Source organism: Somniosus microcephalus, chromosome 4 (assembly GCF_052327205.1).
Source record: "Somniosus microcephalus isolate GS21.2 chromosome 4, FLI_Smic_1.0, whole genome shotgun sequence".
Lineage (NCBI taxonomy): Eukaryota > Metazoa > Chordata > Chondrichthyes > Squaliformes > Somniosidae > Somniosus > Somniosus microcephalus.
Genome location: NC_140990.1, coordinates 181,071,175 through 181,095,696, shown reverse-complemented (window position 1 = coordinate 181,095,696; position 24,522 = coordinate 181,071,175). Strand labels below are relative to the sequence as shown.

At 49.5% G+C, this 24,522-nt stretch overlaps 1 protein-coding gene across 2 annotated transcripts in view; it reads right to left on the bottom strand.

The window, feature by feature from the left end:
• Nucleotides 1-3,379: 3,379 nt before the first annotated feature.
• The window catches only part of fastkd2 (FAST kinase domains 2), a 33,145-nt gene continuing 12,002 nt past the window's right edge, over nt 3,380-24,522 (bottom strand). For both annotated transcript variants that reach the window (XM_085985558.1, XM_085985559.1), the window contains exons 7-12: nt 23,732-23,907; nt 19,663-19,826; nt 18,110-18,331; nt 7,070-7,157; nt 5,866-5,980; nt 3,380-4,067 (exon numbers count right to left, since the gene is read on the bottom strand). In XM_085985558.1, coding sequence (XP_085841684.1) covers nt 3,990-4,067; nt 5,866-5,980; nt 7,070-7,157; nt 18,110-18,331; nt 19,663-19,826; nt 23,732-23,907 — 843 coding nt within the window. In that variant the 3' untranslated portion in view covers nt 3,380-3,989. The remainder of the gene's footprint in view (nt 4,068-5,865; nt 5,981-7,069; nt 7,158-18,109; nt 18,332-19,662; nt 19,827-23,731; nt 23,908-24,522) is intronic.

The window sequence follows — 24,522 nt, the reverse complement described above, 5'->3', positions numbered from 1 at the left end:
GCCCCGTCTGCTCTCTCAGGTGGAAGTAGAAGATCCCACGGCACTATTTCGAAGAAGAGCAGGGGAGTTCTGCCCCAGTGTCCTGGCCAATATTTATCACTCAAGCAATATCACTAGAACAGATTATCTGGTCATTATCACATTGCTGCTTATGGGAGCTTGCTGTGTGTAATTTGGCTGCTGCGTTTCCTATATTAGAGTGACTACACTCCAAAAAGTACTTCATTGGCTGTAAAGTGTTTTTAGGACGTCCTGCAGTAGAAAACCATCCAAGTCGTCGTTCCTCACTCTTGAATGGCTGTTCCACTCAGCCAGTAGTGTGAGGCCTTATGGATGTATGGTGTAAATGTAATCTGACCTCCTCAGAATTTATTTTAGGGATGACTTTAATTTTTAAAAAATTCCCACGCCCCTGGTCTCTGCTATCAGATCCTGTTCGAGTAGCTTGCTAAAGTTTTCAGATCCTGTGCCGGTGACCCAGTGCCTGTGCGCCAGAGCTTTCAGGAACGGGTAGTAGATGGGACCTTCTCAATGACCTGCAGTTTCTGAGTATAAACATGAAAAGACAGAAAAAAGTTCAACTGGTCAACAACCCTGCCCCATGCTGACATGGTGGAAACTGCACACCATCAACTCCCTCCCCACCTTCCAACAAGAAAATCACACAAGCTCCTGGGGGAGACAACAAGGAAAAACCTTAGGTTAATTTGGGGAAAAAACCTCTGGGAAATTCCCCTTTGACCTCCAAAGGTGATCAAGCAAGCTCCAGAAGATCGCAGTAACTAGTGTGAAGTCACTAGTTGTAGTAAACCCACCTATCTTCTAGAACACGAGATGCCTTTCACTGGCAGGAACTTGTCCAGCTCCCTTTTGAAGACCTGCAGCAAATCCGTACTGATTGCATCAGCTGGTTACCTATTCCAGAGGTCAACCATTCTGTGATGTCACATTTCCTGGCACCTAACCTAACTTGTGCTGATGCCCCCGAGACCGCCCCTGCTTATACAGCTCAACCTATCCGCTTGGATAGAACTTAATCCCTTTGTTATTTCCTCACTGCCTACACTTTTCCAAAGTAAATCCCCCCCCAGTTCCCTATGCCTGCCCTGATAATTAAGAGCTCTTCAAGTAGATGTCAATTGAGCTTCCCTCCTCTAAATCTTTTTCAGGGCCTTGACATCCCCACTATACAAGAGGACAAAAACTGGACATAGTAGATTTGGCAGTGTTTAGCTTCCTTTTTAACAGTTTAATCATAACAATGGGATATCTTCCTCCTTTGGAACAATGTTGAGGCAGTCTTGCCCGGCTAGATTATTGCTTTTGGTGCCAATAAGGCGGCTCGCTTCCTCGGCTCAGCTGGAGGAGCAGATTTCAAAGTTAGACATTTCAATGCTGTCCAGGAGGAAAGGAGGAATTTGGGTTCTCTCTAGGACTCACTTAGCTAACACTCACTTTTGGAGCACAGGGCAAGCTAAGTGACAGTGGCAGTCACCTTGAAGCATGATTCTTGAAGCTTGAAGCTCACCTCCCTTGCATGCAGAGCTTTGGCACTTCAATTCATAGCACAAAGCCACAAGGAGGTCACAAGGTGCAACACAACCTGATCGCAGTAGGGAATATCTTGCTGGCTTGCCAGTCATTTTCTTGTTTGGAGAACTCAGCTCTGGAAGTCTCTCCCATTACCTTGAAGATTATTCAGTCTCTTAGGTCTTTACAATCTGAAAAAGCTCTGGGACTAGATGGACCCCTGGCTGACATCTATAGAAGTATGACTTCTCAAATTGAATCCCCTTCTAAGTATATTCAAGTATGTTAATGATAATCAGGTTTAACCTCACCCAATACTTAAGAGGTACATCCATGTCTTCTATTTGAGTAAAAGCCCTCTCACACAGACCAATATTGTTAACTGACATTTTTGCTAAGATATGGGAAAACTGAATGCAATTTTCAAGCTGACCCACACTAATCAGACAGGGTTTATCTGTGAGTCATAGAATATGGCCTAATGTAATTCACGTGGGTCTACCTCAGTGCTCTCTCTTAGATTCTGAGGAGGCTTTTTTTTACGTGCAGATTTCTTTTGTGAGAGGAGTGTTGGCGGCTATAGAATATGGAGAGACATTTGTCTGATGGGTCTTCATACTGTACTCTTGTCCTTGTCATTGATTTTCACTAGCAGAGATGGTCCTACTGTTTCTGAGCTGTTTCGAAGTACAGGAAAGTTTGTTAATACTGTAGCTTTTTGCCTTGGAAATCAAACCACTGGTCACGTGCATTTGGGTTGATCAAGACTTTGAAGAGATGCATGCGGTGAGCCAAGTTTGCTCTATGCTAGTGATCTTCTACATGTTGTGCAATAGCAGCCCATCCACCTCCAGTCAGCCCATCGGGACCTCCAGAACTCCCGCGTACCCTTCTCGCCAGCTTGTTGAGCTCCTCATCGTCATGGGAGAGGATGCTTGACTTCTCGTTGACCCACTTTCTCCCTCCTCCAGCTCCAGGATCTCAGCCATCAGGTAATCAAGGCCCCAACGCTATTTTCACCAAAGTAGTCTTTTTTTATTTCTTGGTTGCTGCGTCCACCGCATATAGCAGGCAAATCACGCTGACACCAGCGCGCTGACTATAAACAGTGGGGACTGTCCCTCTATTGTGCTAATTTCCCATAATGAGGAGGTCATGGAGCATTACATAGAATTTACAGAAACAGGCCATCTTCCATTAATTCTGCTGGGAGAACTGGTATTTCGTAGATGAGTATTTACCCACGTGGCTTTGTTTAAAATGTTCCCAGTCAACATCCCAGTCTACCACTGTGGCACCTTCATCATTAGATTCTTTACAGATCCAGTTTTTTCCCCTCAAAGAATGTAATACAGTAGTGCCAGCTGTGGCTCAGTTGGTAGGACGCTCGCCTCCAAGTCAGAAGGTTGTGGGTTCAAGCACCACTCAAGAGACTTGAGCACATAATCTAGGCTGATGTGCCAGTACTGAGGGAGTGCTCTACTGTGGGAGGTGCCGTCTTTCAGCTGAGACATTCAACCGAGGCCCCATCCGCCCTCTCAGGTGGACATAAAAGATCCCATGGCACTATTTTGAAGACAAGCAGAGGAATTCTCCTGGTGTTTAGGTCAATATTTATCCTTCAACCAACATCAGTAAAACAGATTATCTGGTCATTATCGCATTGCTAATTGTGGGACCTTGATGTGCGCTAATTGGCTGCCACGTTTCCTACATTACAACAGTGACCATACTTTCAAAAGTACTTAATTGGCTGTAAAGCAGTTTGGGACGTCCTGAAATCGTGAAAAGTGCTACATAAATATACGTCTTTCTTTTATTTGTTTGTAATGATTGGCTTTTTAATATCTGCATTTGTTAATGTTTATTTATCAACAGTTCTTTAAAAAGTCAGTTGTACACCTGATCCACATTTTTCTTATAATCCTGCATCTCTCTCCTGAGCCCCAACAGTTGCAGTCTAATATTGAGCCAGCGGTGGTAGGGTGGAGCCCGTTAGTGCCACTGCTGCCAAGTAGAAAATTACATTTCTGCTGCACCCCAACGGGAAAAGAAAATTCTCAAATTGTCGGCTGGAAGACGGAATGTTTTATCACAGTTGCTCAGCCTAACTTCAGATTAATCGAGAGAGAATTCCTACAAACATACAAAACTGACGGGCAGGATAAAAACCAGCTGGTCCATCAAGCCTGCCCCACACTCAGGATGGCGGGAGCTTCATGATTAAAACATATAGCTGCGTGCATCTGTCACAGCTTCATTCTGAACTGGTGGTCAATTTGAATTCATAGCCCCAGGACAAACACAGCTTAGATTCTTCAACTTAGGGACATCAATTATTGAAGGGTGCAACAGCACCAGAGACCTGCTGAAGCAGTTGACTCCTTCTGAGCCACCAAGAGCGATCAGTGCATTGTCCTGTGTCCTTGGCTTAAGCGGCATAGATTCTCAAAGGCTACTCATTCTGCGAAGATTGCACTCTTCAGGAACTCGACTCTCTCATCTTCTGACAGCTTCCCAAACTCGTATTCTGAGACCTGGAATAAACAAAGAGAATACAGTGCAAGCAAATCAGAGTTAAAATATCGAAGGAAGACAACTGGTATCAAAACCCTCCCTCCCACAAAGAGCATGAGGCAACATGTGATGCGTTCCATGACCAATCAAGAAAGGTTCTCGGGCTTTGACAGAATACAGGTTTGCATCTTCAGTCCCACATGTATGGAGTTCCCAATCTCCGCCAAGTGGTCAGGGAGTGGATGCAAAAATATTTTAATATAAAACATCTTCAAGTTCCTCCTGGTTTCTCTGTGTATAGACATAATTGTGCAGATGCTCACTGTGCAGCACTGCAAGCATGCACGTCACCCCTCCCTTCTCTCTCACATGTCTGAATGGTACAGTAGTGTAGTGGTCACGTTACTGGACTAATAAAAAGAAAAAGACTTGCATTTATACAGTGCCTTTCATGACCTCAGGATGTCCCAAAGCACTTTACAGCTAATGAAATACTTTTGAAGTGTAGTCACTGTTGTAATGTAGGAAACGTGGAGCCAATTTGTATGCAGCAAGGTCCCACAAACAGCAATGACCAGATAATCCATTTTAGTGATGCTGGTCAAGAGATAAATATTGGCCAGGACACCGGGAGAACTCCCCTGCTCTTCTTCAAAATAGTGGGATATTTTACGTTTACCCGAGAGGGCAGACGTGGCCTCGGTTTAATGTCTCATCCGAAAGACGGCATCTCTGACAGTGTAGCACTCCCTCAGTACTGCACTGGCGTGTCAGCCTAGATATTGTGCTCAATTTGCTGGAGTGGCAGTTTGAGAATTTGAATTCAGTTAAAAAAAAATCTGGAAATAAAAAGCTGGTATCAGTAAAAGTGAACATGAAGCTGTTTGATTGTCGTAAAAAACCCAACAGGTTCCCTATTGTACTTTAGAGAAGCCGTCTTTACCCGATCTGGCCTATACATGACTCCAGTCCCACATTTAACGTGGTTGACTCTCAACTGCCCTCTGAAGTGGCCTATCAAGTCACTCAGTTGTATCAAACCACTACAAAGAAGGAGGCCCACCACCACCTTCTCAGGGCAACTAGGGATGGGCAATAAATGCCAGCATTGCCCACATTTCGAGAGTGAATTAATTAAAAACTTGAAATCATGGCCCAATTGAGATTGGCAACAAAAAAAAAGACTCCTTGAACAGTAGAGCCATTAAACTAAAGGGGAGGTCCCCTGTTGGACACCAACCTCTTGTGTCCACCTAAACCAGATGTTTACAATGGAGTATAACCTTAAAATTAGAGCTAGGCTGTTCATTGCTGATGTCAGGAAGCACTTCTTCACACAAAGGGATAGCGGAAATCTGGAACACACTTCCCCATAAAAAGCTGTCGCGACTAGGTCAATTGAAATTTTCAACACTGAGATGGATAGATTTTTGTTGGGTAAGAGTATTAAGGGGGTACAGAACCAAGGTGGGTAAGTGGATCTAATTGAATGGCGGAACAGGCTCAAGGAGTTAAATGGCCATCTCCTGTTCCGATGACTCTGAATGGCCCCACAAATGAAGTAAAATTGGAAAAAGATTACAAGCAAGGGAGAACTCTTCATTACTATATTATTTGCAGATATCTTTCCACTAAACAAGGCAATAATCCAAAGCCTATCCAGAAAAATCAGTACAATTATGGAAACTTTATTCACTTGCAGAGTTATTACAATCTGAGTACCAGAAAGTAGAATTTTTAGCAATTATTTTGTGCAATTCCATCTTTTCTGCTGGATTAGAAAGACTTTAAACTAAAGATGCCATCGTAAATACTCACCAATACCACATAATACCCTCGTGCCTCGAGATGCCGAATCTTCACTGCCAACCTGTCCTTGGGGTGCATTGTGCCAAGACAAAAGGCAGATACTGGAGCACAAAGCACAGCCACTCTACAAGGTAAGAATTATGGTTATTACTAGGGGGAACATTTCATCGGCATTGTGTGCAACAAGGAAATTAAAGATTGACGCCGTTACAATAGGTCTTTGCTTGAAAACAACAATTTTTTGCTTTTGCAGTTCTTAAAACAAATGCGTTACTAAATTTTCCCTTCTTCTTTCAAAGGTTCTCCCAGACACTCCATACTTCCCCACCTTCAAACTGAGATTGCCGAATCATTTGGGCCACAGACTTCTCCACAACTGCAATCTACGTCATTCCAGTTTCCAGTGCGGTGTGGTGTTAAGTGTCATATTCGTTTGTTGAGCAAGATTAGATCTTCCTTTTTTTTGTGCAATAGCCCAAGAGAGATAAGTGGCACAACCAGATTCTCATGCCACCCACCCACTCACTCAAAGGCTTTGCTCAACCGATCTTCGTCTCTGGGAAGGTCCACGATACATACTGCCTTCATCTCTAGGCCCCAAGGTAGCGTGGGTTGAAAGTAGTGAAAAAAATAAAATATACCTGAAGGCTGCCTCAAGAGATCACCTGAGGGGGTTGGAGAGGAAATTTTCCCTTACTGGCCCTGGGTTCTTTGCCTCTCCCAGGAGATTACATGGCTGAGCAGGAAGTGACAAGTCATGATGCTTCAGACATCATGAGTGTAGGGCAGGCTTTGATGATCCTTTTCACATGTTCGTATTTTTGTAAGAGTGTCATGAAAAAACAGGTCACTCGCCACCAGTTACCGATTTATTTGGAAAGAGGAATTAAAAAGTAAAAGGAAAAAAGGTGAAAAGTGTTGTGTTCACCACTCTTGCAGGTAGTGTCTAGAAAGGGGACAATTACAAAGGTAATCTACTAAAAAGCAACAGTATAATGGATTATACGTTTAATCAAAATTCTAAGGAATTGCCTAGAAAATTTTAATTACAGGCATATATAATTCTGTAGCAACCGATGTATAATAGACCGCATGAAGAAATGTGTATAAATCCTATAGAAAAGCTTATAAATCCAAACTGCACAACACCAGACAGCAAGTTCTGCAACACAAGCTGGATCAATCAAGAGATTTGCAAGGCGCTAATCCTTACCTCTGTATGTTAGTGTCACAGCCAAACTCATCACCCTGAGGCAAGGGGACCACATTCTTTCTCTCCTGGTCCAAAGCAATTTCAAAATCTTGAAGGAAGCACAGAAAAGAGAGATTACCTTGATGGAAAGCAGTTAGAAAGAGTTTCTGTGCATCTCATGTATTTAAAAAAAATCAATACTGCTTACATTTCTATTTTTCATACATTAATTTCTAGTGCTGTGCCTGAGGTTTGAATGTTCCAGTAAATTGTCGCTGGTTTCTAAAACATGATATGACCCCATGTCCTCTCCATTACCAAGACCGGCTACTTCCACCTCCGTAATATCACTCATCTCCACCCCTGCCTTAGCCCATCTGCTGTTGAATCCTTCATCCATGCTTTCATTACATCCAGACTTGACTATTCCAATGCACTTCTGGCCGGCATTCCATCTTCCACCCTCTGTAAACTTGAGCTCATCCAAAACTCTGCTGCCCGTATCCTAACTCGCCCCAAATCTTGTTCACCCATCACCTCTGTGCTCGCTGCCCCACATTGGATCCCGGTCCAGCAATGCCTTTTCATCCTTGGGTTCAAATCCCTCCATGGCCTCGCCCCTCCCTATTTCTGTAACCTTCTCAAGCCCTACAGCCATCCAAGAACTCAGTGTTCATCCAACTCTAGCCTCTTGCGTATCCACGACTTCCTTCGCCCCACCATTGGCGGCCGTGCAGTCAGCTGACTAGGGTCTAAGCTCTCGAATTCCCTCCCTAAATATCTCTGCCTCTCTACATCTATATCCTCCTTTAAGACGCTGCTTAAAACCTATGTCTTTGACCAAGCTTTTGGTCACCTGTCCTAATCTCTCCTGATGTGGCTCGGTGTCAATTTTTGTCTGATAGCGCTCCTGTGAAGTGCCTCGGGACGTTTTACTATTTTAAAGGTGCTATATAATTGCAAGTTGTTGTACTGTTGAAAGGCAATGAGAGGGCAGAGCTGGGGGTAAAGCAATGTAGATGGGGTGTGTAAAGGGAAATACGGATTCCACCAATGCAGAGAGGAACTGTGCTCAACATATGCAAACCAATCAGAATCAAAGTCGTCACAACAGAAACAATTTAATTTGTGTTGGCTGAAAATTACATAACCCGGAGACATGAAGCACAATGGGACTGGCAAAAACTTCCATATGTGGAGATTTCTGCACCTGGCCCAGTCTTCTGTTCTCTTAAGCTGCTTGTGTTTACTACAGTTACAGTACAGCACGTGTATTTCTAAACCTGACCATACACCAGTGTTGCGCACCCTTCTCGGAGTCCTGGTCTCCGCACAGATCAGGGCTGCACGAGATTGGAAGCCAGACAGTTAGTACTATATCAAAGTCAGAGAAAATACAGGGCTATGAGGAGAGAGCAGGACAGTGGGATTAGTTTTGAATTGCTCTAGCCAAGAGCTGGTGCAGACAGGATGGGCCGAATAGCCTCATTCTGTGCTGTAAATTGCTGCACTTCTATATCAAGGACAGTAGTTGAAGAAATTCTCACTCCCAATGTCAAAGAGCAAACAGCAAACAGCAAGAAACCATGCAGAAGTCAGCCCAAATATTGACAACTATTCTGAGGCAGTGAAGTGACTTCAACACACTAGTGTTGTATGATTCTATGGCTTAGAAATTGGGTATAGCCCCGCTTGAGGTGCTAGAACTGGCGGTGCGCAAAGTTTATAGCCAGACGAAACTTATCGCTGCCTGGCGAGATATTGGGTTGCATCGCCCCCAAAGGGGATTGAGGCGCAAATTCAGCCGTTACACGGTGCTCCTAAGGCGCAAAAGTTCAGGCGCTACTCAATATCGACGTGGACGGGCGCAGCGCAGGTGATCTCAATTACGGGAAACCACGAGACTTCCAGGCGCCGGCCGGCTCTTAAAGGGGTGGGTCAGTCAGCCTGAGCTGCCACACCCAACGCCCTGTAGGCCTCAGAATCGGCGCTCGCCCTTCTCTGGCGTTAGAAACTTGGTGAGCATGGAGAAGGTTAGACAGAGAGCAGAGCGCTTCAGCACTGAGGCTCTGGACCAGTTGGTGGCTGCAGTTGAGCGCCGTCGAGATGTCCTGTATCCGGACAATGGCAAGAGGCCAAATCAGAAGGCTTACCGACGATCTTGGAGGGAGGTTGCTGTGAGGGTCAACTCCAGCAGTATGGCGACCAGGACCCCTGTTCAGTGCAGGAAGAAATTCAATGACCTCACACGGATCGTTAGGGTGAGTGATGGTTTAGCAAACTTCTGATTCCCTCCATCTGCAGCTGACTTCGGGCACCCTGTTGCCATGATGCCCCAATGGCCATCTGTCAGCAAGCACCCATGGCCCTTTCTGGGCACACACATGGACAGATGTCTCAAGGCCTCATGTAAGGGCTCTTTCACCATGGGGGGCATGCGATGATCTCTCAAGGCCTCATGTAACATAACTTCTCCTTCTTTCCTCTCCAGGCCAAGCTGGCGGCCAGGCGAAGGGACCACTTTCAAACCGGTGGTGGGCCTCCACAAGTGGTCCCTCTCACGGATCTGGAGGAGAGAGTGCACCAGATTCTTGGAGGACGTGTGTCTGGTCCTGTGACCACTGCATCTGCCGACCCCATTTCCGACAGCGAGGGTAAGACTCTCACCTTTTCACCTGTTGCCTTCCACTTGGTCCCCCTGCCAGCATGCTTCCTCAGTGTGCAGCCATGTCAGAGCCTTGCCGCAATCTGGCATGCCTTTCCGCAAACCTGTCCTTTTGCTAAAGCCACTCTTCCACCTCCCTGCTTTCAGATGAATCAGCACCAACTCGGGCTCAACGCACTGAAGCTGCCAGTGCCACCGGAGGCGAGGAGCAGGAGGAATCTGGACCAGCCGTTGCAGAATCCGGGGAGCGGACACATCTACAGACTGGGGATAGTAGTCCCCTGGAGGGGAGGGGAGGGGTGCTCTGAGGATGAACCAGTTGCCGGAACAAGCGGCATGCAGCAACGCAAGGGGGATAGGCAAGTTCGGCCACCGTCTCCCCGGAGGGCAAGGCAGGTAGTTATGATTGCTGCTCAGAGTGCAGAGGAGGCGCGTCGCCTGGGTGAAATGAGCAAACAGGCCCGGCTCAGACACACGGAGCTGATGGCTGCAGTGGAGAAGATGCCTCAGTCAATAGATACATTGGCTAAGAGTATATTGGACTTCGGGGCAACAATGGAGAGGACTCTCCAGGGCTTTGGGGCAACAATGGACAGGACTCTCCAGGGCTTCGGGGCAACAATGGACAGGTCTATCCAGGGCTTTGGGGCAACAATGGACAGGTCTATCCAGGGCTTCGGGCCAACAATGGAGAGGACTGTCCAGGGCTTTGAGGCCGCTATGGAAAGGACTGTTCAGGGCTTCGGACAATCCCTGGAAAGGTCTGTCCAGGGCTTGTCCGAGGCAATGGAGCGGTCGGCACCTGCCTTGTCCGAAGCAATGGAAAGAACTGTCCAGGGCTTCTCCGAAGCACTGGCACCTGGCACACAGGTCCTCACTGTTGCCACGCAGTCACTTGCCGGCCTCGTCCACACCCAGATTGAGGCAACGCGATCTCTCACTGCAGCCACCCTCTCTGCATCAGTTAGGATCACCCCGGGCCCTTCCAGTCCCACACATGGCCAGGAATCAGTGGAGCATGCGATTGTGGCGGATGAGCTGAGCCGGTCCCCTCAGATAGCCAGTGTGTCGTCCGACCATGGTGCAGGTGTCCTCTCTCGGCAGGAGACCATTGCACATGCCAGCGCTGGGACGTCTGCAGTGCAGCTGCCACCACCTGCAGGGCACACTGCTTCCAGCCATGGTCACATCAAGCATCCTGCGTCCGCACCCTCCAAGCCCAGAGGTCGGCCAGGCCGTCCCTCAGGGGCTTCTGCGCTTCCACACAGTCAGCAGGCGTCCCCCAGCCTTGAGCCCGCCACTGGGGTCCAATTACATAGGAGCAGCAGGGAGGGAAGGAGCCGGCCGCGAAAGAGAAGTCGTTCTCCCTCAAGGGGCCAGTTGTAGAGGGAGGTGCTGAGACGTTTCTTTGTCCAAATTCAAGGACACCCTCACCTGTTGTAATATTTGCAGAAGTTTTGTTGAGTTTTGCGGCTTTGCCGAAGAGTTCAGTTATTTTGTTAGTTATGGTTTCTGTTGACATGACGTTGTTTTGCTGTAATGAAAGACTTTTGTGACAATAAACAGAAGTTTCAATGTGGCATGGTGCACGTGACTACTTTCAGTGATGCTGGCATTCAGAGGCCGTCAAACATCCAAAGTGCGCAGGAGTTAAGACTCTCATCATTCCGCCAGAGGGGTCTCGAAACGAGTCCTGATGAGCCTCTGACGTATGGCCCTTCCACTTTCAGGACCCCTTCCATCTTCCTCCTCCTCCTGCTCTTCCTCCTCCTCCTCCGCCTGTTCTTCGTCCTCCTCCTCCTCCGCCTGCTCTTCCTCCTCCTCCGCCTGCTCTTCCTCTGCCTGCTCTTCCTCCTCCTCCTCCTCCGCCTGCTCTTCCTCCTCCTCCGCCTGCTCTTCCTCCTCCTCCACCTGCTCCTCCTCCTCCTCCTCCTCTGCCTGCTCTTCCTCCTCCGCCTGCTCTTCCTCCCCCGCCTCCTCCTGCTCTTCCTCCTCCTCCTCCGCCTGCTCTTCGTCCTCCTCCTCCGCCTGCTCTTCCTCCTCCTCTTCCTCCTCCTCCTCCTCCTCCGCCTGCTCTTCCTCCTCCTCCTCCTGCTCTTCCTCCTCCTCCTCCTCCTCCTCCGCCTGCTCTTCCTCCTCCGCCTGCTCCTCCGCCTGCTCTTCCTCCTCCTCCTCCTCATCCTCCTGCTCTTCCTCCTCCTCCTCCGCCTGCTCTTCCTCCTCCTCCTCCTCCTCCGCCTGCTCTTCCTCCTCCTCCTCCTCCTCCGCCTGCTCTTCCTCCTCCTCCTCCTCCGCCTGCTCTTCCTCCTCCTCCTCCTCCTCCGCCTGCTCTTCCTCCTCCTCCTCCTCCTCCGCCTGCTCTTCGTCCTCCTCCTCCGCCTGCTCTTCCTCCTCCTCCGCCTGCTCCGCCTGCTCTTCCTCCTCCTCCTCCGCCTGCTCTTCCTCCTCCTCCTCCTCCTCCGCCTGCTCTTCCTCCTCCTCCTCCGCCTGCTCTTCGTCCTCCTCCTCCGCCTGCTCTTCCTCCTCCTCCGCCTGCTCCGCCTGCTCTTCCTCCTCCTCCTCCGCCTGCTCTTCCTCCTCCTCCTCCTGCTCTTCCTCCTCCTCCTCCTCCTCCTCTTCATCCGCCTGCTCTTTCTCCTCCTCCTCCGCCTGCTCTTTCTCCTCCTCCTCCTCCTCCGCCTGCTCTTTCTCCTCCTCCTCCTCCTGCTCTTTCTCCTCCTCCTCCTCCTCCGCCTGCTCTTTCTCCTCCTCCTCCTCCTCCGCCTGCTCTTTCTCCTCCTCCTCCTCCTCCGCCTGCTCTTCCTCCTCCTCCTCCGCCTGCTCTTCCTCTTCATCCGCCTGCTCTTTCTCCTCCTCCTCCTCCTCCGCCTGCTCTTTCTCCTCCTCCTCCTCCTGCTCTTTCTCCTCCTCCTCCTCCTCCGCCTGCTCTTTCTCCTCCTCCTCCTCCTCCGCCTGCTCTTTCTCCTCCTCCTCCTCCTCCGCCTGCTCTTTCTCCTCCTCCTCCTCCTCCGCCTGCTCTTCCTCCTCCTCCGCCTGCTCTTCCTCCTCCTCCGCCTGCTCTTCCTCCTCCTCCGCCTGCTCTTCCTCCTCCTCCTCCTCCGCCTGCTCTTCCTCCTCCTCCTCCTCCGCCTGCTCTTCCTCCTCCTCCTCCTCCGCCTGCTCTTCCTCCTCCTCCTCCTCCTGCTCTTCCTCCTCCTCCTCCTCCGCCTGCTCTTCCTCCTCCGCCTGCTCTTTCTCCTCCTCCTCCTGCTCTTTCTCCTCCTCCTCCTCCGCCTGCTCTTTCTCCTCCTCCTCCTGCTCTTTCTCCTCCTCCTCCTGCTCTTTCTCCTCCTCCTCCTGCTCTTTCTCCTCCTCCTCCTGCTCTTTCTCCTCCTCCTCCTGCTCTTTCTCCTCCTCCTCCTGCTCTTTCTCCTCCTCCTCCTGCTCTTTCTCCTCCTCCTCCTGCTCTTTCTCCTCCTCCTCCTGCTCTTTCTCCTCCTCCTCCTGCTCTTTCTCCTCCTCCTCCGCCTGCTCTTTCTCCTCCTCCTCCTGCTCTTTCTCCTCCTCCTCCTCCGCCTGCTCTTTCTCCTCCTCCTCCTGCTCTTTCTCCTCCTCCTCCTGCTCTTTCTCCTCCTCCTCCTGCTCTTTCTCCTCCTCCTCCTGCTCTTTCTCCTCCTCCTCCTGCTCTTTCTCCTCCTCCTCCTGCTCTTTCTCCTCCTCCTCCGCCTGCTCTTTCTCCTCCTCCTCCGCCTGCTCTTCCTCCTCCTCCGCCTGCTCTTTCTCCTCCTCCTCCTGCTCTTTCTCCTCCTCCTCCTGCTCTTTCTCCTCCTCCTCCTGCTCTCTCTCCTCCTCCTCCTGCTCTTTCTCCTCCTCCTCCTGCTCTTTCTCCTCCTCCTCCTCCGCCTGCTCTTTCTCCTCCTCCTCCGCCTGCTCTTTCTCCTCCTCCTCCTCCGCCTGCTCTTTCTCCTCCTCCGCCTGCTCTTTCTCCTCCTCCTCCTCCTCCGCCTGCTCTTTCTCCTCCTCCTCCGCCTGCTCTTTCTCCTCCTCCTCCGCCTGCTCTTTCTCCTCCTCCTCCTCCTCCGCCTGCTCTTTCTCCTCCTCCTCCTCCTCCGCCTGCTCTTTCTCCTCCTCCTCCTCCTGCTCTTTCTCCTCCTCCTCCTCTTTCTCCTCCTCCTCCTCCGCCTGCTCTTTCTCCTCCTCCTCCGCCTGCTCTTTCTCCTCCTCCTCCGCCTGCTCTTTCTCCTCCTCCTCCTCCGCCTGCTCTTTCTCCTCCTCCTCCTCCTCCGCCTGCTCTTTCTCCTCCTCCTCCTCCTGCTCTTTCTCCTCCTCTGCCTGCTCTTTCTCCTCCTCCGCCTGCTCTTTCTCCTCCTCCGCCTGCTCTTTCTCCTCCTCCGCCTGCTCCTCCGCCTGCTCTCTCCTCCTCCTCCTCCTCCGCCTGCTCTCTCCTCCTCCTCCTCCTCCTGCTCTTCCTCCTCCTCCTCCTCCTCCGCCTGCTCTTCCTCCTCCTCCTCCGCCTGCTCTTCCTCCTCCTCCTCCGCCTGCTCTTTCTCCTCCTCCTCCTCCTCCGCCTGCTGTTTCTCCTCCTCCTCCTCCGCCTGCTCTTTCTCCTCCTCCTCCTCCGCCTGCTCTTTCTCCTCCTCCTCCGCCTGCTCTCTCCTCCTCCTCCGCCTGCTGTTTCTCCTCCTCCTCCTCCGCCTGCTCTTTCTCCTCCTCCTCCTCCGCCTGCTCTTTCTCCTCCTCCTCCGCCTGCTCTCTCCTCCTCCTCCGCCTGCTCTCTCCTCCTCCTCCGCCTGCTCTCTCCTCCTCCTCCGCCTGCTCTTTCTCCTCCTCCTCCTCCGCCTGCTCTTTCTCCTCCTCCTCCTCCGCCTCTTTCTCCTCCTCCTCCTCCGCCTGCTCTTTCTCCTCCTCCTCCTCCGCCTGCTCTTTCTCCTCCTCCTCCTCCGCCTGCTCTTTCTCCTCCTCCTCCTCCGCCTGCTCTTTCTCCTCCTCCTCCTCCGCCTGCTCTTTCTCCTCCTCCTCCTCCGCCTGCTCTTTCTCCTCCTCCTCCTCCGCCTGCTCTTTCTCCTCCTCCTCCTCCGCCTGCTCTTTCTCCTCCTCCTCCTCCGCCTGCTCTTTCTCCTCCTCCTCCTCCGCCTGCTCTTTCTCCTCCTCCTCCTCCGCCTGCTCTTTCTCCTCCTCCTCCTCCGCCTGCTCTTTCTCCTCCTCCTCCTCCGCCTGCTCTTTCTCCTCCTCCTCCTCCGCCTGCTCTTTCTCCTCCTCCTCCTCCGCCTGCTCTTTCTCCTCCTCCTCCTCCGCCTGCTCTTTCTCCTCCTCCTCCTCCGCCTGCTCTTTCTCCTCCTCCTCCTCCGCCTGCTCTTTCTCCTCCTCCTCCTCCGCCTGCTCTTTCTCCTCCTCCTCCTCCGCCTGCTCTTTCTCCTCCTCCTCCGCCTGCTCTTTCTCCTCCTCCTCCTCTTTCTCCTCCTCCTCCTCCGCCTGCTCTTTCTCCTCCTCCTCCGCCTGCTCTTTCTCCTCCTCCTCCTCCTCCGCCTGCTCTTTCTCCTCCTCCTCCTCTTTCTCCTCCTCCTCCTCCGCCTGCTCTTTCTCCTCCTCATCCGCCTGCTCTTTCTCCTCCTCCTCCGCCTGCTCTTTCTCCTCCTCCTCCGCCTGCTTTCTCCTCCTCCTCCTCCGCCTGCTCTTTCTCCTCCTCCTCCTCCTCCGCCTGCTCTTTCTCCTCCTCCTCCTCCGCCTGCTCTTTCTCCTCCTCCTCCTCCGCCTGCTCTTTCTCCTCCTCCTCCTCCGCCTGCTCTTTCTCCTCCTCCTCCTCCGCCTGCTCTTTCTCCTCCTCCTCCTCCGCCTGCTCTTCCTCCTCCTCCTCCTCCGCCTGCTCTTTCTCCTCCTCCTCCGCCTGCTCTTTCTCCTCCTCCTCCTCCGCCTGCTCTTTCTCCTCCTCCTCCTCCGCCTGCTCTTTCTCCTCCTCCTCCTCCGCCTGCTCTTTCTCCTCCTCCTCCTCCGCCTGCTCTTTCTCCTCCTCCTCCTCCGCCTGCTCTTTCTCCTCCTCCTCCTCCGCCTGCTCTTTCTCCTCCTCCTCCGCCTGCTCTTTCTCCTCCTCCTCCTCCTCCGCCTGCTCTTTCTCCTCCTCCTCCTCTTTCTCCTCCTCCTCCTCCGCCTGCTCTTTCTCCTCCTCATCCGCCTGCTCTTTCTCCTCCTCCTCCGCCTGCTCTTTCTCCTCCTCCTCCGCCTGCTCTTTCTCCTCCTCCTCCGCCTGCTCTTTCTCCTCCTCCTCCTCCTCCGCCTGCTCTTTCTCCTCCTCCTCCTCCGCCTGCTCTTTCTCCTCCTCCTCCTCCGCCTGCTCTTTCTCCTCCTCCTCCTCCGCCTGCTCTTTCTCCTCCTCCTCCTCCGCCTGCTCTTTCTCCTCCTCCTCCTCCGCCTGCTCTTTCTCCTCCTCCTCCTCCGCCTGCTCTTTCTCCTCCTCCTCCTCCGCCTGCTCTTTCTCCTCCTCCGCCTGCTCTTTCTCCTCCTCCGCCTGCTCTTTCTCCTCCTCCGCCTGCTCTTTCTCCTCCTCCGCCTGCTCTTTCTCCTCCTCCGCCTGCTCTTTCTCCTCCTCCGCCTGCTCTTTCTCCTCCTCCGCCTGCTCTTTCTCCTCCTCCGCCTGCTCTTCCTCCTCCTCCTCCTCCTGCTCCACCTGCTCTTCCTCCTCCTCCGCCTGCTCTTCCTCCTCCTCCTCCTGCTCTTCCTCCTCCTCCTCCTCCGCCTGCTCTTCCTCCTCCGCCTGCTCTTTCTCCTCCTCATCCTCCTCCTGCTCTTCGTCCTCCTCCTCCTCCGCCTGCTCTTCGTCCTCCTCCTCCTCCGCCTGCTCTTCGTCCTCCTCCTCCTCCGCCTGCTCTTCCTCCTCCTCCTCATCCTGCTCTTCGTCCTCCTCCTCCTCCGCCTGCTCTTCCTCCTCCTCCTCCGCCTGCTCTTCCTCCTCCTCCTCATCCTCCTCCTCCGCCTGCTCTTCGTCCTCCTCCTCCTCCTCCTGCTCTGCTGGTCGTTGAGGGACAGCTGGAATTGGCTGGGTGCGTTGAATCGCCAAGTTGTGGAGCATGCAGCAGACGACGACGATGTGTCCCACTTGCTCCGGCGAGTACTGCAGGGATCCCCCCCGAATGTTCCAGACATCGGAAACGCTTTTTGAGAACACCAATAGTGTGCTGTTCACTGTGCCTGGTCGCCTGATGGCCGCTGTTGATCAGCTCTTCTGCTGGGGTGTCGGCCACACGGAGTGTTGTCATCAGCCATGGGCAGAGAGGATAGCCCTTGTCCCCAGTAAGCCAGCCTCGTGTTCAAGCCAGCCCCTCAAAAAGGTAACAAACTGAGGTCAACCGCAGGATAAAGGCATCGTGGCTGCACCCTGGGAAATGCGCGTTGACTGCCACGATGATTTGGCGGTGGTCACAGACCAGCTGCACGTTGAGGGAGTGGAACCCCTTGCGGTTGCGGAAGTCCTAAGGATGCTGGCATGGCGCCCTCAAAGCCACGTGTGTGCTGTCAGTCGCTCCCTGCACCATGGGGAAGTCCGCAATAGAAGCGATACCCTGCGCGCGCTCCGCCTGCTTGTGCAGGGTCAGAGGGAAGGTGATGAATTGACGCCTTCGCCTATAAAGGGCATCTGTAACTTGCCAGATGCAACAGTGGACTGCAACCTGAGCGATAGTCGCAATGTCCCCAATGGCTGACTGAAAGGATCCGTTGGCATAAAAATTGAGGCCAGTCAGTTTAGTGAACACGGACAGAGAGGTCCTGCACCGTTCACGCAGCTATCGCCCCAATTCTAGGTCTCTTTAGGCGCTCAACGCCGGCGCTACCAACTGAATTTCTAGGCCTATGATTCTAGTGTATGCCTATGCCAGGTCTTTGAAAGAGCTATTCAATTAGTCCCACTCCATCTGCTCCTTCCCCATAGCTCTGCAAATTTTTCCTTTTCAAGTATTTGTTCAATTTCCTTTTCAAAGTTACTATTGAATCTGCTTCCACCACCCTTTCAGGCAGTGCATTCCAGATCAGAACAACTCGCTGTGTAAAAAAAATTCTCATCTCCTCACTGGATCTTTTGCCAATTACCTTGAATCTGTGTCCTCTGGTTACCGACCATCCTGTTAGTGGAAACAGTTTCTCCTAATTTACTCTATCAAAACCCCTCATAATTTTGAACATCTCTATTAAATCTCCCCTTAATCTTCTCTGCTCAAAGGAGAACAATCCCAGTTTCTCCGAGTCTCTCCACATAATTGAAGTCCCTCGTCCCTGGTATCATTCTGATAAATCTCCTCTGCTCCCTCTCCAAGGCCTTGACATCCTATTAGCAAAACATACTGAACCCCGTCTAGTCTTTTGGAGCCACAGAAAAAAACATTTCTCAATAGCAGCAAGTAACTAATCACTTTAAAAAGATTAAATACCTATAAAATGAAGGTTTTTCAACACCAACCCCTGGTGATACAGGCTGCTGTCACCCAAGATGGCATCCAACACCTTCTGTACTTCCAAGTTCACCGAAACACTGGGCAATAAGGGACTGGCAACATTGGCATGCGTCGGCCTGGCAAAGGAAGGATTTTCTAACTCCAGGCACAGGTTGATGTACTGAAGCATCCGCTCATTTGACTCCTGGTAGAGGTTGGCTAGAAAGGGTTAAAGGATAAAATCAGAGAGGATTTCAAAACAATGATGAATATCTTTTGCTGCAGCTTACTTGGAGCTTAAGAGAAATGATCCAGCTGGCCATTTCAGCGGGTCCAAACCAAGATCCTCTACTGGGTATTATTGCTGCTACGGATGTGCTAGGTTGTGTTAGGTAGGGAATTGGTTAGGTAGTGAATTGGTTAGGTAGTAGGAGACAGAGTAAAGAGAAGGGTATGTACTCAAATTGGCAGGATGTGACCAGTGGTATCCCGGGGGATCTGTACTGGGTCCGCAGCTTTTCACTATATTTATAAATGACATAGATGAAGGAATAAAGGGCCGTATATCCAAGTTTGCTGATGACACTAAGTTAGGTGGCACAGTAAATAGTATAGATGGGATAGATTAAGTGAGTGGGCAAAACTGTAGCAGATGGCGTTCAATGTGGGGAAATGTGAGGTCATCCACTTTGGACCGAAGAAAGATAAATCAGAGTATTTTCTAAATGGAGGGGGGCTCAGAACTGTGGAGGAGCAGAGAGATTTAGGGGTCCATGTACAGAAATCACTAAAAGCTAGTGGACAGGTACAAAAAATAATTAAAAAGGCTAATGGAATGTTAGCCTTTATCTCAAGAGGGCTGAAACACAAAGGGGTGGGAGTTATGTTAGTTATATAAAGCTCTGGTTAGACTCTATCTGGAGTAACTGCATTCAGTTTTGAGCACCGCACCCAGGAAGGATATATTGGCCTTGGAAAGGGTGCAGCACAAATTCACCAGAATGATACCTGGGCTAGAAGGGTTAAATTATGAGGACAGTTTGCATAGACTAGGCTTGTATTCCCTCGAATATAGAAGATTAAGGGGTGATCTAATTGAGGTGCTTAAGATGATTAAAGGATTTGATAGGGTAGAGAGAGAGAAACTATTTCCTCTGATGAGGGAATCCAGAACAAGGGGGCGTAACCTTAAAATTAGAGCTAGGGCATTCAAGGGTGATGTCAGGAAGCACTTCTTCACACAAAGATTAGTGGAAATCTGGAACTCTTTCCCCCCCCCCCCCCCCAATTGAAAAAAGCTGTTGAGGTTGGGGGGGTCAATTGAAAATTTCAAAACTGCGATTGATAGATCTTTGTTAGGCAAGGGTATCAAGGGATATGGAACCATGCCATATAGATGACGTTAAGGTACAAATCAGCCACGATCTAATTCAATGGCGGCACAGGCTTGAGGAGCTGAATGGCCTCGCTTGTTCCTATGCTCCTAATGCACAGTTCAAATGGACAGGAAAGAGTAAAGTGATGCAAGTATGTAAGTGATGATCACTTACCTGACGAATGGAGCTCGCTCAGAATGTCATCCTGAAAGAGTTGGCTCAGAGCAGCCTGGGGATGGTGGCTCATCAGACACAAATAGTAAACCCCACGGAGCAGCTCCAGTGAAGAACATTTTGACAAATACGACTGAAACACACCACTTAAAGTCTGTAGAAATCTGGGGGGAAAACAACATAAAAAAAAAAACCAACAAATCCTAAATTTGTCTTTTACAACCAGTCAAAATGCCAGGGCCAAGGTTCACATTGACCACGAGCCAGCAAAACAGCATTGAACAGTACTTCCTCTCACCCAGACACAGTTAAAAGTTAACTTACACACCACATTTTATCTTCTCTTTTAGGTTTCCCTACATATTAGAGAATTTATAGCACAGAAACAGGCCATTCGGTCCAACTGGTCTATGCCCAGGGGATTAAAGGGGTAGTGGCTGTGTGAATACGTAATTGGCTGAGACAGAAAGTAGCAAGTAATGGTGAGCGGCAACGTTCCCCCTAAGGTGCGCGGCCGCGCTGCAATCCGGAGGTCCCGCACTGGCCGCTCACAAGCTGCTGCTGGATGAGGTACCACGCTGTAAATTTAAAGGGCCCAAGCACAAAAAAAAATTAGAGGGAACATTGGTGAGCGATTGTTTTTCAGACGAGACGGAAGTGCGCAGTGGTATCCCTCAGAGGTCAGCGTTGGGACCACTGCTCTTTTTGATATATATTAATGACCTGGACTTGGGTGTACAGGGCATAATTTCAAAGTCTGCAGATGACACAAAACTTTGAAATGTAGTAAACAGTGAGGAGGACAGTAGAGTTCAGGAAGACACAGACTGGTGAAATGGGCTGACATATGGCAGATGAAATTTAACATAGAAGTGTGAAGAGATTCATTTTGGTAGAAAGAATGAGGAGAGGCAATATAAACTAAATTGAGGTGCAGGACCAGAGAAACCTGGGTATGTACGTACACAAGTCTTTGAAGGTGGCAGGGCAAGTTGAGATGGTTATTAAAAAGGCATACGGGATCCTTTTTTAAATTCATTCATGGGATGTGGCCGTCGCCGGCAAAGCCAGCATTTATTGCCTATCCCTAATTGTCCTCGAGAAGGTGGTGGTGAGCCGCCTTCTTGAACCGCTGCAGTCCGTGAAGTGAAGATACTTCCAAAGTGCTGTTAGGGAGGGAGTTCCAGGATTTTGACCCAGCAACTATGAAGGAACAATGATATACTTCCAAGTCAGGCTGGTGTGTGACTTGTAGGGGAACTTGCAGGTGATGGCGTTCCAATGCGCCTGCTGCCCTTGTCCTTCTAGGTGGTAGAGGTCGTGGGTTTGGGAGATGCTGCCGAAGAAGCCTTGGCGAGTTGCTGCAGTGCATCTTGTAGATGGAACATACTGCAGCCACGGTACGCCGGTGGTGGAGGGAGTGAATGTTTACGGTATTATAAATAGAGGCCTAGAGTGCAAAAGCAAGTAAGTTATGCTAAACCTTTATAAAACACTGGTTAGGCCCCAGCTGGAATATTGTAGCCAATTCTGGGTGTCAAGGCCTTAGAGAGACTGCACAGGAGATTTACTAGAATGGTACCAGGGATGTAAGACTTCAGTTATATGGAGAAACTGGGGTTGTTCTCCTATACAATGTATGCAGGAAAAAATATTAATGTAATCTTGGTTGTTCTCTTTAGAGCAGAGACGGCTAAGAGGAGATTTGATAGAGGTGTTCAAAATCATGAAGGGTGTTGATTGAGTAAATAAGGAGAAACTGTTTCCAGTGGCAGAAAGGTTGGTAAACAGAGGATGCAGATTTAAGGTAATTGGCAAGAGGAACAGAGGCGACATGAGGAAAAAAAATGTTTTCGCAGCGAGTTATGATCTGGAACGCACCACCTTAAGGGTGGTGGAAGCAGATTCAATAATAACTTTCAAAAGGGAATTGGATAAATACTTGAAGGGTCAAAATGTACAGGGCTATGGGGAGAAAGCAGGGGAGTGGGACTAATTGGATAGTTCTTTCAAAGAGTCGGCACAGACACGATGGGCCGAATGGCCTCCTTTTGTGCTGTATCATTCTATGATTCTACTCTATGATATGCTGGTGTTTATGCTCCACACGAACCTCCTCCCACTCTATTTACTTTATCTCACCCTATTAACATATCTTTCTATTCCTTTCTTCATGTTTATCTAGCTTCTCCTTAAATGCATCTATGCTATTCGCCTCAGCCACCACACGCGGTAGCAAGTTCCACATTCTCATCACTTTTTGGGTAAAGGCATTTCTCCTGAATTGCTTATTGCATTTATTAGTGACTATCTTATATTTATGGCTCCTTGTTTTAGATTCCCCCACTAGTGGAAGCATCCTCTCTATGTCTACCCTATCAGACCCCTTCATAATTTGAAAGACATCACAGCCCATTTCTCACAGCCAAGAGGATGGACAGATATCTTGCTCTTAGACCTCTGATAGAACGTGTGCTTGAACAAGTCAAGGTGACCTGCAAGATGAACTTCGCTTTTCACCTGCGGGCAAGTGCCAAGCATCTGTTCAGTGCTTTGCTTGATGGCCAAGGAAGCTCATGTCCTACCACATTGTTCAGCATGTTGGTGCACAACATGCTATACTAACATGGCACCTGAGAAGATGCCTAAGACAAGATAAGGCCATTAACAAGCCACTGTGCAATAAAAAGGGAGACATGAAAAGGATTTTAAATTATCCAAGACCAAATATGAATTAGGTGTCAATTGGACATGATCTTATATAGTTCATAGTTATGAACTGGAATAAGTTTCTACATGGACGAGGTAGCGATCAGATTGCATTTCATCAAGACTGATCTTATATGAACGTGACCAAATCAGTAATTTGTCCGTGGGATATTATTTTTTGTGCTGTCTTTTCTTAACAGTACATCTGGGGTTAAAACCAGGTTGACTTAAAGTAAAATAACGAAATCTGGTTGATGCACAAAATACTCAATAAACAGACTTGAATGCCTAGGTTTTCCTTCCTTAATGCTGATAGTAACATTTTAATGGGTGACCGTTGGTATTACAATCAGACAACCTAGGCCAAAATGTCTGTTGCATGTGTCAGAGATACATGAATATGCTAATGTTTTAATTACAACCTTGTTTACCCTGCTTGCTTTGTTCAAAGAGCTTTTACAACTTGGATTGTACCAGCCAATCTGTGCATAGCAAGGTCTCACAAACAGTGGTGAAATAAATAACAAGATAATCTATTATGTAGTGATGTTGGTTGAGGGATAAATTTTGGGCCTTTCGATCTATTTCATTTCCTTTCCAGTTTTGAAAAAAGGTTAGACCCGAAACGTCGACTCTATTTTCTCTCCACGGATGTTGCCTGGCCTGCTGAGTTGTTCCAACATTTTCTGTTGTTATACCAGGGAGAACTCCCTGCTCTTCTTCAAAATAGTGCAGTAGGATCTTTTACGTCCACCTGAGAGGACAGACAGGGCCTCAGTTTAACATTTCATCCGAAAGACGGCACCTCGGACAGTGCAGCACTCCCTCAGTACTGCACTGGAGTGTCAGTCTGGATTATGTGCTCAAGTCCTGGAGTGGGACTTGAACCCACAACCTTCTGACTCAGAGGTACTAGCAACTGTGAAGGGTTCTTTCCCACCAACTCCGAAACACCTCAGAAATGCATTTTTCTTCCCATGGGTCTCTCCAAGCTGGAGAGGACAGATAGGAATTGCTAGATGAGAAAATATTAAGGCCCATCTAGTTCGCCCTCTACCATCCTGGTCGTCGCATGATAGAATGATTAAGTGTTGTTGACTAATCATAGCAATCAATCTACAACAGACCCAAACATGAAATGAGCAAAACCCCATTGGTGGCTGTGCCTTCAGCTTTTGATCAGCTGTCCTAATATCTCCTTACGTTTCTCGGTGTCAAATTTTGTCTGATAACGCTCCTGTGAAGTGCCTTGGGACGCTTAATTATGTTAAAGTTGCTATATAAATACAAGTTGTTGTTGTGTTAATGCAAGGAACACCTGAGCAGAGATAGATAAAGCACTGACTGTACTGTGACTTACTGCTCGATCCACCCCTCCTCTGGTCGATGGTTCAGCAGGGAGTACACACGAAGAATGGACAACACATCCTTTAAAGTCAGGGATTCAGACTTTGCCAGCACAATCTGTGCAAACGCATCCATCAACTCGGTGTGACGAAAGCCAAGATCCGCAAACAGCATTAGGAAGAGAGTTAGCTAGAACAGAGAACAGTAAAATAATGGCTCTTGTTTTTCGTGCTCATCAAGGTGCAAATGACATTCTGGAGCAGTGGAGCACTTTCCCACTTTTGGTACAAGCCAGTTTTTACACAGATTAGCTGATAACTAAAGCTCCCACTACACCATCCCACCAAGCACTTCAAGGTGGAGTATTATGAGATTAAAATCTAGGGTCTAGGAAGAGAAGGAAATTCAGAATTCAAACCGGACTGCAATTGCCCTCGTTTATTAAGTATTCAACCCGATTTGTGATCTGGGGATTCTCCAGGGTTAGAAGATTGAGGTAGAATTTTAATGGCAATAGGTGTGAGAAAATACAGTTTTTCTAAAAAAAAGATGCATATGGCCAAATCTGAAATAAAAACAAAACCTGAAAGAGAAAAGGACTAATGTTCTGTGTGGAAGAGCCTCCGTCTTGGCTCTCTTAACATGCTGACAGACCTGCTGCCTATTTCCAAAGTTCAACATCATATTTTTTTTTATTATAAAACCTCTGGCCTGGATATTAATTGCTAAGATTGTGATTGGTTGCTTTCTTGGCTGCTGGAGGACCTCCTGCTAATGGTCACTGCAACCTAGGCCAGGCGCATA